Source organism: Colletotrichum godetiae (genome assembly GCF_030913485.1).
Source record: "Colletotrichum godetiae strain CBS 193.32 chromosome Unknown BDP55scaffold_5, whole genome shotgun sequence".
NCBI lineage: Eukaryota > Fungi > Ascomycota > Sordariomycetes > Glomerellales > Glomerellaceae > Colletotrichum > Colletotrichum godetiae.
Genome location: NW_026851253.1, coordinates 418689 through 432214, shown reverse-complemented (window position 1 = coordinate 432214; position 13526 = coordinate 418689). Strand labels below are relative to the sequence as shown.

The 13526-nt window shown below is 52.6% G+C and overlaps 6 protein-coding genes across 6 annotated transcripts; 2 read left to right on the top strand and 4 right to left on the bottom strand.

Moving 5' to 3' along the window:
* Positions 1 to 213: 213 nt before the first annotated feature.
* On the bottom strand, positions 214 to 843 carry BDP55DRAFT_304427 (uncharacterized protein). The gene has a single exon (XM_060566648.1). The coding sequence runs from the start codon at positions 692 to 694 to the stop codon at positions 272 to 274; it is 423 nt and encodes a 140-aa protein (XP_060434421.1). The 5' UTR covers positions 695 to 843; the 3' UTR covers positions 214 to 271.
* Positions 844 to 2453: 1610 nt separating this feature from the next.
* BDP55DRAFT_304598 (cytidine deaminase) lies at positions 2454 to 3557 on the bottom strand. Its single transcript, XM_060566650.1, has 3 exons — positions 2960 to 3557; positions 2779 to 2860; positions 2454 to 2722 (listed from the first exon to the last, which is right to left on the bottom strand). The coding sequence occupies exons 1-3, from the start codon at positions 3313 to 3315 to the stop codon at positions 2645 to 2647; spliced, it is 516 nt and encodes a 171-aa protein (XP_060434420.1). The 5' UTR covers positions 3316 to 3557; the 3' UTR covers positions 2454 to 2644.
* On the bottom strand, positions 3558 to 5324 carry BDP55DRAFT_304597 (uncharacterized protein). Its single transcript, XM_060566649.1, has 8 exons — positions 5078 to 5324; positions 4952 to 5021; positions 4879 to 4902; positions 4282 to 4820; positions 4166 to 4222; positions 3961 to 4091; positions 3833 to 3885; positions 3558 to 3787 (listed from the first exon to the last, which is right to left on the bottom strand). The coding sequence occupies exons 1-7, from the start codon at positions 5123 to 5125 to the stop codon at positions 3846 to 3848; spliced, it is 909 nt and encodes a 302-aa protein (XP_060434419.1). The 5' UTR covers positions 5126 to 5324; the 3' UTR covers positions 3558 to 3787; positions 3833 to 3845.
* A 2128-nt stretch (positions 5325 to 7452) lies between these two features.
* Positions 7453 to 9669, top strand: BDP55DRAFT_648232 (DnaJ domain-containing protein). The gene is made up of 5 exons (XM_060573841.1): positions 7453 to 7498; positions 7746 to 7858; positions 7917 to 7986; positions 8043 to 8879; positions 8932 to 9669. The coding sequence occupies exons 2-5, from the start codon at positions 7823 to 7825 to the stop codon at positions 9249 to 9251; spliced, it is 1263 nt and encodes a 420-aa protein (XP_060434418.1). The 5' UTR covers positions 7453 to 7498; positions 7746 to 7822; the 3' UTR covers positions 9252 to 9669.
* On the bottom strand, positions 9670 to 11663 carry BDP55DRAFT_648230 (WD repeat domain-containing protein). Its single transcript, XM_060573840.1, has 2 exons — positions 10955 to 11663; positions 9670 to 10898 (listed from the first exon to the last, which is right to left on the bottom strand). Exons 1-2 carry the CDS (start codon positions 11575 to 11577, stop codon positions 9752 to 9754), a joined length of 1770 nt encoding a protein of 589 aa, XP_060434417.1. The 5' UTR covers positions 11578 to 11663; the 3' UTR covers positions 9670 to 9751.
* Positions 11664 to 11793: 130 nt separating this feature from the next.
* On the top strand, positions 11794 to 13085 carry BDP55DRAFT_648228 (ribosomal protein L10). The gene is made up of 3 exons (XM_060573839.1): positions 11794 to 12130; positions 12243 to 13006; positions 13060 to 13085. Exons 1-3 carry the CDS (start codon positions 11957 to 11959, stop codon positions 13064 to 13066), a joined length of 945 nt encoding a protein of 314 aa, XP_060434416.1. The 5' UTR covers positions 11794 to 11956; the 3' UTR covers positions 13067 to 13085.
* Positions 13086 to 13526: the final 441 nt, after the last annotated feature.

Here is a 13526-nt window from a genome sequence, read left to right as displayed (position 1 = left end):
CCACGTGGGCGGGCCGTGGATTCAACGTCTCTGGTCGCATTCCAGGATGAAAAGACGCTCACAATGTTTGTGGCTCGACACATCCATACAATCCACGGTTCAACTTCTTGTGCCTAGGGTGGGGCGACCTGTCTTGAGCCCAAGCGTCCACTGATTTTTATTTTTTTGCCCCTTCCCTTCCTTTCATTCAATCGAGTTTTGCGTGACAAGTATCCCAAGTAGAAATCCCGTCAAGAAAAAACACATTCAATTGCACAACGAGAATTTTTAGTCATAGAAAAAAGCTCAAAAAAATTGGTAGCTTCTCTTTGATTGAGCGTGTCATCCTTAGTGCAGGGGCCATGCTACTGTGAAGGAAGTCAGTGACTGCTTCGTGATTCGAACTGGGGACTTCGGGAATAATCTTACATCTTCTCTGTATCGTTTCAAATTGACCAAATGCCCGAAGGCGAAAGTCTAAGCTAATTTGGCACCCTATAGAGGGTTCGCACATGCACACCTTCTGGTCCGTGCTGATCGCCTGAGGCAGAAGCCATCTCCCAGGCCTCACATCCTCAGGCCTGAGGGGAGCAAAAACACCCCTCCTCAACGCGAACCTGAATGTCAGTGCCGTCAAAACTTTGGTGGGGGGTTTGCGGGAGACCGGTCTTTTACCCCGCCAAATACACCAAGACCCCGTCACCACCAAAGCCATTCTCAAGACTTACTGTCGCTCACCACGAACTCAAAGAATCAAGGTCTTCTCCTGTAGCGCTTCAAAAACTTGGTGTTGTACTCAACATGAAGAGTGTGATTCTTTTTTTTTTTTCCGTTGAACACACCGGGAAGATGGGTGCGCTGCATCGGCGCGCAGACAACATTTTTTGTGGCCCGGCCGATGAGGGTTTCGAGTTGTGTGCGGGATAGACCTTGGTGGAGGGGAAGAAAAGTTTCATGCCTGGGGGATTTTTTTAATTTTTTTTCTTTTCTTTGCTTCCCGGTCCGCTCCTGCTTACTTACAGCAGAACCCCCTCCCCTCCTTGCCCTGGCCCTTCCGGCCTTTCCCTCCTCCCTTTCTCTCCCTCCGTCCTGTCAAAGACCGTCTGAGGTGTGTTGGGGGGGGACCACCCCTGGGAAAACCCCCCCCCTTTCTGTTTCGTTTCGTTTTGGGCAGTTCGTTAGGGTTGCAAGGAAGCGGGATTGAAACCTGCATTGAAGCTATTGAGTGTATGCAACTAACCGAAGATTTGATCCCTTGTCAAGGGGGGGGGGTGAGATGGGGAAAGTGGTCCCCATCCACTTATACGGGGCCGCATTGGCGGCGCATCTCGGGGTAGTACTCCGTACAGCATCGAATCCGTATATATAGACGTTGCTTTCTATCAGGCCTCGATTGAGACATGACATGCCAGAAGCGTGAGTTCAGAGAGGCAAATTCCTGAAGGGCTAGCCTCCTTGCGAAGGCTGTAAAGGTAGGCGTCGCCAACGAAATGGCGGTAGACATTTTGTAGGGTATAGTTCTTTCAAACTCGTGGATGGTGAACAAAGCACCTTGCCCATTGAGAAAGAATAGACTCTTGTTGCCGGAAACCTGGTAGGTCGGTCACACATCAAACCAGCTTCATGCATCAAAGTAGACTTATCAAAAGCAATGCTGTTCGAACATGCAATGAGAGCATGTAATTACTGTCAGCTGCTATTTAGAGATGATGCTCATTTGTTCATTTATATGTATCAAAATCCGAAGCCGTGTGATGCTAGACCGGTCATGAAGATACCTGCTTTATTCCTTCATTCGTCTGCATTCAATAAAGCCTTTGACTCCTTGCAAGGTGTTGTCAAGTCCACAAGCCACAACATAGCTTGGTCTGGTGGCTCAAAGTAGTAGCCGGGTGTTGCGTGCCATGATGTTGCTAAAGATTCGAATATGTATTGTCAACGTCTTGATGATGATATCGTAAGAACCGGAACATGTGGGAGAGATTATGGTCCATACATATAAGGCAAAGGCTAAAAGGAGTTTTGCCGGCTTCTTTTCTTGTTCTGAACCTCTCCACTCCCAAGTTACTCACCCGCGATGTTTGACCCAGGGGTGCTCATCATCGGATAAGTCCATGTAAGAAAAAATGACGCTGCAAAGTACAGGATGATGAAACCCATCTTTCGTTAATCGAGGGGCAAGGACTATTGCCGCGTAGCTTGATATGAGGAAATATTGTACTTCAGACCTTTTGTTGGGCATGATACGCGTCCCAAGCATTACGACGGGCCAGGCGCACACCATGAATGACAAATCTGATCGGGATTTAGATAGGTAAGGCCATAGATTATTGACCACAACTCAATGTAATATCCCGCTAAAGACGTATGATGGGATCGAGTGCTAATCAACCGCCCGTCTGCATCGACCTAACTTGACTCAAGCAGCCCATTTCTCATCACCCCGGCCAAGCGAACTTTCCCTTCCTTACCCGATCTTAACGCCAAATCACCCACTGCCAGTTTGCGCCACTCGCTTAGACCTCATTACACTGTACCAAGGGAGGTCGTGTAAATATTTCGTCACCACCGCATGGAACTATTTCCACACCCTTGACACTGATGAGCGCATGAGCCAGCAGGTTCTGACTCACCCGTCCGACATGAGGACACACCGTTCAATGGCCTAGATTCCACCGGCCCGGGCCCTTTCCAGAACATTCGGTGGCGGGAGGTACTCAGGGCCAAAAGATAGCGGGAGAAGCTATTCACGATTATCAGCTCAAGGGGTCTCTCAATGACTTGGTCTCGTAAACCTACAGCTTCCAGTCTCATGACGACGTATTTTCCGTCCTTGTTGAACATGAGGATAGGCGTCTCCAGGTCCACGAACTCACGGATGCTAGTGAAAACTATCAGTCAAAGGCTGCCCCGGCGGTTCATGATACCCCTCTGAAGTTTGTGTGAAGAGGGCTGGGGCGTTCCAAAGGGGTTGACTCACAACTGTCGGCACATGCCACATGGGCTACACGGAGCTTCGATATCGGTGGCTACGGCGACAGCCTTGAACCCCCGAATACCCTCCGTGATGGCCTTGCCAAACGCTACTCGTTCGGCACACGTGCCAACGGGATAAGAGGCATTTTCAACGTTGGCTCCAGATGTGTATTTGCCGTCCTTAGATAAGAGTGTCGCTCCCACACGGAATTGGCTGTAAGGGCAGTATGCGGTCGCCTTTGCTGCCGTTGCCTTTTGGTGAAGCTCAGTCACCTCGGCTGGGGTAAGTCCGTACTTCTTAGCCGTCTCGGCCGTCTGAGACTCATTGGCAATATCGAAAACCTCTGGTGTGAAGCCCATGTTGTAATAAGTGAGAGGAAAGACGTGGGTGAGTATGTTAGAGGATGGGTTTGTGAGATGAGGAATCGGATACGGTGTGTGAGACGAATCTATGTTCCTATGTGTGTAGTTGGATGATAGGTCCACGGGCTGCTGGTGTTAGTTTATTCTTGGGGGTCTCTCTGGTGGGAACGCCCTCTGTGGGAGCCACTGGCATGCTCCATTTATGGGGGGTCCGGGTGCCAATAGCGACCCCCGGCCGTCTCCGAATTCCGTTTGCGTTTCCTCAAAGTAATCTTTTTGCTATCAGTTTTGGAACCAAAAACCCGCAATTGCCGTGATTCCTCCGGTCCTCTTCAACCATCATCGCAGATGTCCGTTTCCGCCTCCAAACTTCCTGCCTAGTTGAGCTGCTTACACTCATGACATTCGATCCCCGGATTGGACGGACATTCCCCGTATGACCAGCATGTGCGCGGCGCGCCTTGACGTTCTGCAACCATTAACCCCGCAGTCTCGTTCTTAGCTGACTACCTACGTTCAACGCCGACTTACGCCTTGCCGAGGGGTATCGTAAGCGGGTTCATGGCACTAGGTAGTCGATATCCGTTAGCTAATGCCTTGATTTATGGGGTCACGAGATGTGCCTTGATGGGATACACTTACGAAGAGCCGCCGTCAACCACAAGGTTTGCTCCCGTGATGTAGGAGCTGAAGCCCGAAGCGAGGAACCCGGCTACTCGAGCTACTTCTTGAGGACTACCTGGTCGCTCGAGGCCCACGCTTGCCTCGGAGGCCTTGGATGATGAGTATCAGTTGCTAGATTTATCGGGCTTATACTCCGTTTCATCACCTCCCGTTTTCGACTTACTTCCTTTCCTTGCAAAACCGCAGGCGGGAACTGGGAGTTCATCCCCTTCATATCGACCTGTGAGGTTGCACTGATCAGTCCTATCTGCTCGGCCTAGTGAAGCGAGGAACTCTTACCCCGTTCAAATCTAGACCAACATCAATCTGGCCCGGGGAAATGCAGTTGATCCTCACTCCCGAGCCCTTGAGCACCGCAACGCCGGCCTTCACGACACCGAGCGCGGCGTGGGCCGCCATCGTATAGCACGGCCCCCAGCAACCGCCGTACGTCGATGCCACGCTGCTGATGACGATGATGCTGCCGTACTTCTGGCTCTTGGGCGCCGCGTTCGGGTAAGATTGCTTTCCTGTCAGTTTGGCCATGGCGGGAGGCGCGTACTTGAGCGCAAAGAAGGGAGCCATGGAATGTGCCTCGAAGCACCGCTGAAGGTCGGCCGGTGTCGTTTCGTTGATGGACGGCGGTCCCAGCAGACCTGCTGATGACACCCAGATGTCAAGGCGTCCAAAGGCATTGAGGAGCTCGTCAATAAGGACCAGAGTCTCTTCTTCTTTGGCAACATTGAACGGGTAGGGAATGATCTTGGTGTTCGGGTGTTCTTGGTGCACCTTATTGACGAGAGGCTTGAACGTCTCATCACTGGCTGTCTTGTCGCATGCTAGACCGTGCCATTCAGTTTATGTCGTCGTCACTCAAGATTCCGGTTCCAATCTTACCATATATAGAAGCGGCTCCGTGAGCTGTCTATGTGTCAGCGACGCCTCCTCGAGGTAGCGAACAAACTCCTACCTGCCAGCTCCTCGATGATAGCCCGTCCAACAGGCTGAGCAGCGCCCGTGACAACGCAGACGAAGCCATACTGGCCATAATACTTAGCACACAATGCATAAATTTATAATGATTACACTGACGCACAAGCTTGCCATCGGCACGGTAGGGACTAAAGTCCACGGTCGTATCCATCTTCAAGGAAAATCAGGTGAAGTATCAATAATGCTGAATCGTAATTACGGTCAAGGAACAGAACCTTGGACGGTCTCTCAGGTAAAATAAGGGATGGCAAGGACATTTGCCAGAGTTCAGTACAACGCTTCAGGGGCAGAAGAAAAACCTCAAGTTTTGCCATGCTCGAGCCTAGACTTTGAGCGGCTCAAGCTTGCATGCCCAAACGGACCAATGCCGTCACCTACACGCGGGCTAAAATGATGCTTCTCCGAGGAGAGCACCAGATCTGGCAGCTACTAGATTGTGGAGGCGAAACTGTCTACAATCAGTGCAAGACTTGTGCTGTTTTCTGATAAGGAATTAACTGTAATGTATCGATCAATCCAGACACCGTGGATCCACGTATCGTTTCACTCGCCGGGTTGAGAAATCAGGCTTTGCCTGCGTTGTTCTTGAGCAAGCCGACATGGCACAGCTCTGTCTGCCAAATCAGCTAACGGTCTTTTTCGTTGCTTTGGGGTCGACATTAACCCCCAGCTTTCGGTCTACGTGGGGTGTCCATTGGGATTCGCGCCTAGTACTCATATCGGTGTTCAAATCATCTTTGTCTGATTGGATGGTTCCGGTCTAGGGTCCGGACGACGGAGATGCTCATATCTCCCCCCGCCAGCTTCTGCCGTCGCAACAGCACCTTACAGATTGGCCTATCATATGCATTTTAAGAGTTGTTGGTCATTGTGAGAGTCGACCATAGTCGTATGTTATCTCGTAGTGCTGTATTGCTGACGATTCAGATGCAATTGATGGCCATGCTTATTGGCTACCTTTGCAACCTACATCTCTGGCTGGTCCGGACTCATCGAAGCAGTCAAGCTTTGAAAAGGTGACCAATGTGTCGAGGAATCTCGCAAGCTTTCTTTGACTCAATTCAACGCAACGCAGGGGGAGGAACTTGGTGTAACCCATGAGATTAGCTAGCTGTGTTGGCAGCGATGGTTCTGGAATGGCTTGGCTGAGCATCGAAAACCATGAGGGTTGAGGTCAGTTTGTGCTGACGTCAGTGAGGCCAGTCGTATTCCAGCTACGAGAAGCGAGAGATGTTTTAGGTGAATGCAGTTCTGTGTTTTTTCTTTCTTTGGGATACTGAGCTCATCCAGCGCCGTGTTTCCAAAGGAACGACCAGCATGTCGTCTCTAGGACGACGCTGTCCGAGCACGTCAAGATACGCATTGACTACCCAAGGTTGGAAATCACGGACATCTGCAGGAGGGAGAAGGATGAGGGTGAACACATCTGCAACCGGGCCAACATTGTGGAAGAAGGAACCTCAACAAACGCTCAGATGGGACGATACTGGACAATAAAGTGCGACTTCGCATGACTGAGAACACGGGAGTAGGCTGATACTTTTGGCCGATGTCGTGGGGGTTTCCAGCAGCAATAAGAGACTTGCATTGCAATCTCAAGTTGTGTCGCCAACGAGCTGTTGAAACAGAATACTCATAACCGCGAAAACTTGTTGGATGGGCATTTGATAGGGTGGGTACCGGCCTCGGAACACATTGTGACAGTACAGTACCACGATGAGGTTGTCTCGCACTCAGCTGGCGAGTGCATCTCAACTAGCAGGCAATCGCCGACGGTGAGTTAAGTCCGTTGAAGACCAAACTGGAGTCCTGGCCGACCGCGCTGAATGACGATGACGGATGAGAAATCCACCTCTGGGTGCCTGGGCCCCGCTTAGCTAAGATTCCCGTCGGGTGGTGGGGACCGGATTGTCGGAAATTGTTAATGGGCTACTTGTGCCGCATGGGATAAGAATAGGCTTCGAGGCGGGTTGGGGGAGGGAAATCAGGCTGAGAGAAGGCGCAAACTGCTATCAGAGACCCCTGGAAGGCGGACAAAGAGTTATTTCTGGGGCGATCAGGGTCCTACTGGTCCTCCAGGTAGGCGACGAGGGGACCCCTCGGAGCAGGTGTGGACAGAGAGGACATCACACAGTGGTACGGAGTAGAGGCTGCAAGTATTGCATCATCAGCACCGCCACAGTGGCTGGAAAGAATTCCATCTTCTTCCATCGATTTCAATTTGGGGCCATTTGGGCGCGGGACATGCGCAAGGCGACCCGCCTTTGCAGCCTGCTTCTCCCTTTATTGTGAAAAATCCAGTGTCCCAGTGTCCCGTCACTAGCGCACTTCGGTCCATTCAGCCAAGGTACATTTCCACCGTACTCCTCCCCGCCAGGAACCTCACCCATCAATAACTTCCTCGCCAGCCCGGCTACAGATCTCCTCTCAATTTTTTTCTACTTTCCCCCGCAACTACCTCCCTCTTTCTAGTTTACATCAGATACCCAGTTGCGCAATCGTCATTGTCGGCTTCTTTCAAAAAGTGAGTACCCTTCGGTGTTTCCTGCAGCGCAAAGCGAATCCAAGTTGTGTTTTTACTCGCCCAAGCAAATCCGCCTACCCTATTCTTCTATGTGCTGGAACGGCTCTGCCTCGATGCCGCAAAAAAAAAAGCGACATTTCTCTGTTTCGCCTCTCTTATTCGCGCACAAAGGCGGGGATGCGCAAGACGACATTGCGAAATTAGTGAACCGTTTTCGATTCATTCAGCTGACGTCTGGTTACTCGAGGCCCCTCCATAGATTCCTATCCAGAACTCCAGTTTATCGCCAAGTCTTAGATAAGGATTACTCTACCAACCAGCACGATGGTCAAAGAAACGAAGCTCTACGAAACCCTCGGCGTACGTTTGACATACATGCGCCTCATGTAGCTGGGACAGATTATTAACATCGGAACAGGTTGCGCCGACGGCGACCGAACAGGAGCTGAAGAAGGCGTACAAGACAAATGCCCTAAAGTACCATCCTGGTAGGCTCCAACGAATCCGCCGCATCGCCACGGACTTGCTGACAAGACCTTCACAGACAAGAACGCCCACAACCCCGATGCTGAGGAGAAGTTCAAGGAGATTTCCCATGCCTACGAAATTCTTTCCGATTCCCAGAAGCGCACTGTCTACGACCAATATGGCGAGGCTGGTCTCGAAGGTGGTGCCGGCGGCGGTGGTGGCATGGCTGCCGAGGATCTGTTCGCTCAGTTCTTCGGTTCCGGTGGTGGCTTCGGCGGCGGCCTTGGAGGCATGTTCGGTGGCGGCGGCATGCCCAACCGCGGACCCCCCAAGGCTCGCACGATTCACCACACCCACAAGGTCTCCCTCGAGGATGTCTACCGCGGAAAGATCTCCAAGCTGGCTCTCCAGCGGTCCGTCATCTGCTCCAAGTGCGAGGGCCGTGGTGGAAAGGAGGGCGCGGTCAAGCGCTGCGCTGGCTGTGATGGCCACGGTATGAAGACCATGATGAGACAAATGGGTCCAATGATCCAGCGTTTCCAGACTGTCTGCCCTGACTGTAACGGAGAGGGTGAGACGATCAAGGACAAGGATCGCTGCAAGCAGTGCAACGGAAAGAAGACCATCGTCGATCGCAAGGTTCTCCACGTTCACGTCGACCGTGGTGTTAGAAGCGGCACCAAGGTTGAGTTCCGTGGCGAAGGTGACCAGGCACCTGGTATCCAGGCGGGTGACGTTGTTTTCGAGATCGAGCAGAAGCCCCACAACCGCTTCACTCGCAAGGAGGACGACCTTCTGTACCAGTGCGAGATCGAGCTGGTGACTGCGCTGGCTGGTGGAACTATCTACATCGAGCACCTCGACGACAGGTGGCTCAGCATCGAGATCCTTCCTGGTGAAGCCATTGCACCTGGTACGTTGAATCCTGTGCTGCATTTATGTCTATAATTACTAACACATTCCAGACGCTGTCAAGATGGTTCGCGGCCAGGGTATGCCTTCTCCTAGGCACCACGACTTCGGCAACCTTTACATCCAGTTCAACGTAAAGTTCCCCGAGAAGGGCTGGACTGAGGACCCCACGGCCTTCGAGGCTCTCCAGAAGCTGCTTCCCGCCCCTTCGCTGCAGACTGTTCCTCCCCCTGAGGCCATGACCGAGCCCGCCGACCTCGAGGATCTCGACAACTCTTCCCAGGCTAGAGTCTTTGGGGGTGCTGGCGGTATGGACGAGGACGACGAGGACGGCCACGGCGGTGCCGAGCGCGTGCAGTGCGCTTCTCAGTAAATGACGTCATGTTTTGATGACATTGATATTATGAGCATCTTCGGCGCGGTGGGGGGAAGAGGACGCGGGCGAGGTTTCTTTTCACGAACCTGTTTGACAGAACGAAATTTGCATATTTTCTCCAGTCACGAATGGATGGACACGGTTGCATGGAAACGGTTAAGGGGCTCGCCGTTGGGAGACCGTTCTCAGATGGCGGGAATCAACCAGCCACGACGTCTCGTCTAGACGCCCGTGTCGGGTTCCTCGAGAATGGAGGCTGGATTCAAGTGGACCAGCAAACAGTAACAGGGGAGACTGGTCCAACGCGTGCTTATTCTCAAAACATCACTTGGCTTCTTTTGCTCGACGGACATTCGAGACTTGGGAGGAAGGCGTTCACGGTCATAGAGAGGATAATTCGCTCAATCGAATTGATGATAAACGTGCCTGAATTGCTTTTGCCCACCTGATACATGCAGTGCTCACATAGTAAATTATGCCACAACCTTTCACATTAACTATTTCGCCACAGGCTCGCCTTCTGCCTGCGCTTGTTCCTCGCCCTCTGCCTCCTCTCCTTGCTCATCATCACCACGCTTGCGCAAGTCCTCGGTATTGTACAGCAGCTTTCTCACCTGCTCGTGAGACATGTCGAACTCAGCCTCACTCACGCTTGCGTCTTGTATCTCAAGGTCTTGGGACGAGAAGGCGGCGCCGGTCCATCTGAAAGAGACGATACCATTGTGTGCATCTTCGTTCTCTGCCGGGTCAATGGTCACCAGTATGCTGGTCATTGAGTTTTCGGTAGCAATCGGTGCTACGTGAAGCGGGTTTCCAGGGAGCGAGATGGTCTGTACATGTGAAAGGGTGTTGTCTTCCGCCAAACGAAGGACGAGAATGGCAGAAACGCTAGGTGCTGGTTTAGCTATAATAAACTTGGTGTTAGATACAAGAGTGACGAACCTTTCGCAAACTACAAGGACGACAGGCACCTGCAAGCCGTTCTCCGTGACATTGGCCGAGAGCAGCTGGGACACAGCGACCTTGGTAGTCTCCTTGTCGATTTGCTGAGCTTGTCCCAGGACGTCGAACTTTGACAAGACCTTGCCGTTCTCCCAGTTCCAGGCGAACAGCTCGCTGTCACCGCCACCGGAGACCAAGACGTCCTGACTTGGCAGCGTAAGCGCACTGATGAAGTTGGCGTGACCGAGACAGAATCCCTCAATGACGTGGGCGTGCGGCATGAAGCGCGAAACGCGGATGTGCTCGTCGCGGTCGGCCGTGATGATGTACCGACGGGGCCCCTTTGACGCGAGCGTCAGGGCAGTGAGCATGGAGACGTGGCCGATCTGGAGCGTGTGCTCAAACGTCGGCTGCTCCTTGGCGACGTCGCGCTTCGACTTTTGCTGCTCACGCAGCTGGCTCTGGAGAGCGCGAAGATTGCTCTTGGAGTGTACGGTGAAGGAGTTCGCTTCTGGCGTGAAGGGCTTGGCAGCTGCGGGAGCCGTCTCGGGGGCGGCCTCGGGCTGGGCCGCTGCCTCGGAGGATTGCGGGGCTTCCGAGGGGATCAGCGGCAGAGAGTAGACATCGCCGAATTTGTCTGCACTCAAGACGGTTTCGTTGTCTGGGCAGATGAGAACCGAGCAGGGACGTTTAGGCATTTGTCTTTTGAGATGTGTGTTAAGGCTAATGTACATGATGGTGTAAGTCGGACAACGTACCTCTGGTTCAACTCCTTCAGATTTCCCTTGCCGTCGTGCTCAAAGACCCAAAGAGACTTGTCATGACCCGAGATGGCCAACAAGTGACTTCCGTTACTAGTTGTCGTCATGATGGTAATGACGGGATAGTCTGGGACTCTCGCAAACGCCGTGCCGCGGTTGTTTTGCTGACCATCCCGGTTGTTTCGCCTCATGTTCTTGGTGCCCTTTCTCCTATCCCTCTTCTGGTGTTCGGCCTTCTGAGGTTCACTATCGACAACCATGGCATCGACATCCTTGGCTTCTTCCTGTACCCCCGCCTTGTCTTCTTCGCCGCTCTCTACTCTCTGACGCTTGGCGGGTGGTTCATCATCGTCGTTGGCCGGGGTCGAAGGTGTGGGAACACCGGAACTCACTTCGATCTCAACTTTGGCGGTAGCAGCCGACGCAGCAGCAGCAGCAGCAGCCTTTTCGACGTCGGGATGCTTCCATGTAGAGATGTGAGCGCCATCTTCTAGGCTGAACGAATGAATCTTTCCACCCCTGGCAGCAAAGACCACATTGGCCGCAGGCTCTAGACAGTTGTAGGGAATCTTCATCGTGAAAATGCGATTTAATCCGTGCTGTTCGTGCTCAATTGGCATGAGTTGAAGTTGCGCCTTCAAGGGACGTAGAACTTTCACTTCAGACTCATCTACATTTGAGTAAATGCCCCACCACCGGATGTCTGAGGAAAAAGAAAGCGGTACAAGTCGTCTCCAAAGCTTGGGCCATCGACCTCCCTGCAAGCTTCCCTGCGCTTGCCTCTTCTGGGACTAGATCCACTCGGTTGCCCTGATGGGGGCAGCGGCGCCCGGCAGCACACACCGAAATTTCGTTTGGTGAAGCAAAAAGCGCAAATTCTGGAGACAGCCTCTTTTTTGCCTTTTACAACATCAACTTTTGATACCCAATTCCCATCCACCAACCACTACCCAAAAATTCATTTGCCCTTAAACAACCTGCCTTCGTAAATAAGAAGATATGGGGGGCAAATCTGCGAACAAGGCCGGCTACTTCGACAAGCTCAAGGGCTTGCTCGAGGAGTACAAGTCCATCTTCATCGTCACCGTCGACAATGTCAGCTCTCAGCAGATGCACGAGATCAGACAGTCCCTCCGTGGTGAGGGTGTCGTCCTGATGGGAAAGAACACCATGGTATGTTTGTCTTTGCGCATAGCTCAATCTAGCGCCTGGAAGAATTACTCTCGCCGGCGCGTCGCTGGTCTCTGAAGGAAGAACGCGTTTGCTAACCCAAGTTGGAATACAGGTTCGCCGTGCCCTCAAGACCTTCATCCCCGACTCCCCCGAGTACGAGCGTCTCCTTCCCTTCGTCAAGGGTAACGTCGGTTTCGTCTTCACCAACTCCGAGCTCAAGGACATCCGTGACAAGATTCTCGCCAACAAGGTCGCCGCCCCTGCCCGTGCCGGTGCTCTCGCCCCCGCCGATGTCTGGGTTCCCGCTGGCAACACCGGCATGGAGCCCGGTAAGACCTCTTTCTTCCAGGCTCTCGGTGTCCCCACCAAGATTGCCCGTGGTACCATTGAAATTGTGTCCGACCTGAAGCTCGTCGAGGCCAACACCAAGGTCGGCCCCTCCGAGGCCACCCTCCTCAACATGCTGAACATCTCTCCCTTCACCTACGGCATGGGTATCTCCCAGGTCTACGACCAGGGCAACTGCTTCCCCGCTGACGTCCTCGACATCTCCGAGGACCAGCTTCTCAAGTCCTTCACCAGCGCCGTCACCACCATTGCCGCTGTGTCCCTGGCTATCAACTTCCCCACCCTTCCCTCCGTCATCCACTCTTTCTTCAACGGATACAAGAAGGTTCTCGCTGTCGCTATCGAGACCGACTACTCCTGGGCCGAGATCGACGAGCTCAAGGACCGCATCGCCAACCCCGACGCTTACGCCGCTGCCGCTCCCGCTGCCGGTGCTGCCTCCGGCGGTGCTGCCGAGACCAAGGCTGAGGAGAAGGAGGAGGAGAAGGAGGAGGAGTCCGATGAGGATGGCGGCTTCGGCGGTCTCTTGTATGTTCACCTAACCCCCTTGCCCTTTTTGACATTGCTAACCTCGCTTCCAGCGACTAAATATGACTGGAAATCGGTGATGATACGGCTGCCATCTGAGCTACGAATGGGTTTACGAAGACACGTGGATCTTGATCGCTGTATAGATGGGTTGCCGGTCAATCAAGCACATCGCATTTGACGGCAAAACAATTCGCTCTTGACTCTTGGTGATGTGATTATGCTCGTGAGCATTCACATATTCAATGCATTATAGGTTAGCACGCATCTATCTTCCTTCTACACCTACCCCAATGCTTCCTATGATTATTTAAATGTTCAAGAGCTTTTTAACCCTGATCTACTTGATGTCACACAATTTCCGTATGAGAGAGCAACTTCAACCGTCTTTTTTACTTTTCAGCCTTGGTTTCACATGGGTATCATGGCTAACATACAAAAGTATACAGGTTTTACAATACATCGCCCATATCGTACAGTGACCCTTTTCGCCTTTTCCCTGCCACCAAGCGTGATGACA

Bases quoted from the DNA above. Each gene is read 5' to 3' on its own strand.
- BDP55DRAFT_304597 (XM_060566649.1), bottom strand. From the start codon at position 5,125: ATGGATACGACCGTGGACTTTAGTCCCTACCGTGCCGATGGCAAGCTT. The intron at 5,022-5,077 runs GTGCGTCAGTGT...TATTATGGCCAG, and splicing joins ACCGTGCCGATGGCAAGCTT to TATGGCTTCGTCTGCGTTGT. The intron at 4,821-4,878 runs GTAAGATTGGAA...GGCACGGTCTAG, and splicing joins CGGAGCCGCTTCTATATATG to CATGCGACAAGACAGCCAGT.
- BDP55DRAFT_304598 (XM_060566650.1), bottom strand. From the start codon at position 3,315: ATGGGCTTCACACCAGAGGTTTTCGATATTGCCAATGAGTCTCAGACG. The intron at 2,861-2,959 runs GTGAGTCAACCC...AGTTTTCACTAG, and splicing joins TGTGGCATGTGCCGACAGTT to CATCCGTGAGTTCGTGGACC. The intron at 2,723-2,778 runs GTAGGTTTACGA...AATCGTGAATAG, and splicing joins TCGTCATGAGACTGGAAGCT to CTTCTCCCGCTATCTTTTGG.
- BDP55DRAFT_304427 (XM_060566648.1), bottom strand. From the start codon at position 694: ATGGCTTTGGTGGTGACGGGGTCTTGGTGTATTTGGCGGGGTAAAAGA.
- BDP55DRAFT_648232 (XM_060573841.1), top strand. From the start codon at position 7,823: ATGGTCAAAGAAACGAAGCTCTACGAAACCCTCGGC. The intron at 7,859-7,916 runs GTACGTTTGACA...ACATCGGAACAG, and splicing joins AGCTCTACGAAACCCTCGGC to GTTGCGCCGACGGCGACCGA. The intron at 7,987-8,042 runs GTAGGCTCCAAC...AGACCTTCACAG, and splicing joins TGCCCTAAAGTACCATCCTG to ACAAGAACGCCCACAACCCC.
- BDP55DRAFT_648230 (XM_060573840.1), bottom strand. From the start codon at position 11,577: ATGCCAATTGAGCACGAACAGCACGGATTAAATCGCATTTTCACGATG. The intron at 10,899-10,954 runs GTACGTTGTCCG...ACATCTCAAAAG, and splicing joins CTGAAGGAGTTGAACCAGAG to ACAAATGCCTAAACGTCCCT.
- BDP55DRAFT_648228 (XM_060573839.1), top strand. From the start codon at position 11,957: ATGGGGGGCAAATCTGCGAACAAGGCCGGCTACTTCGACAAGCTCAAG. The intron at 12,131-12,242 runs GTATGTTTGTCT...GTTGGAATACAG, and splicing joins TGATGGGAAAGAACACCATG to GTTCGCCGTGCCCTCAAGAC.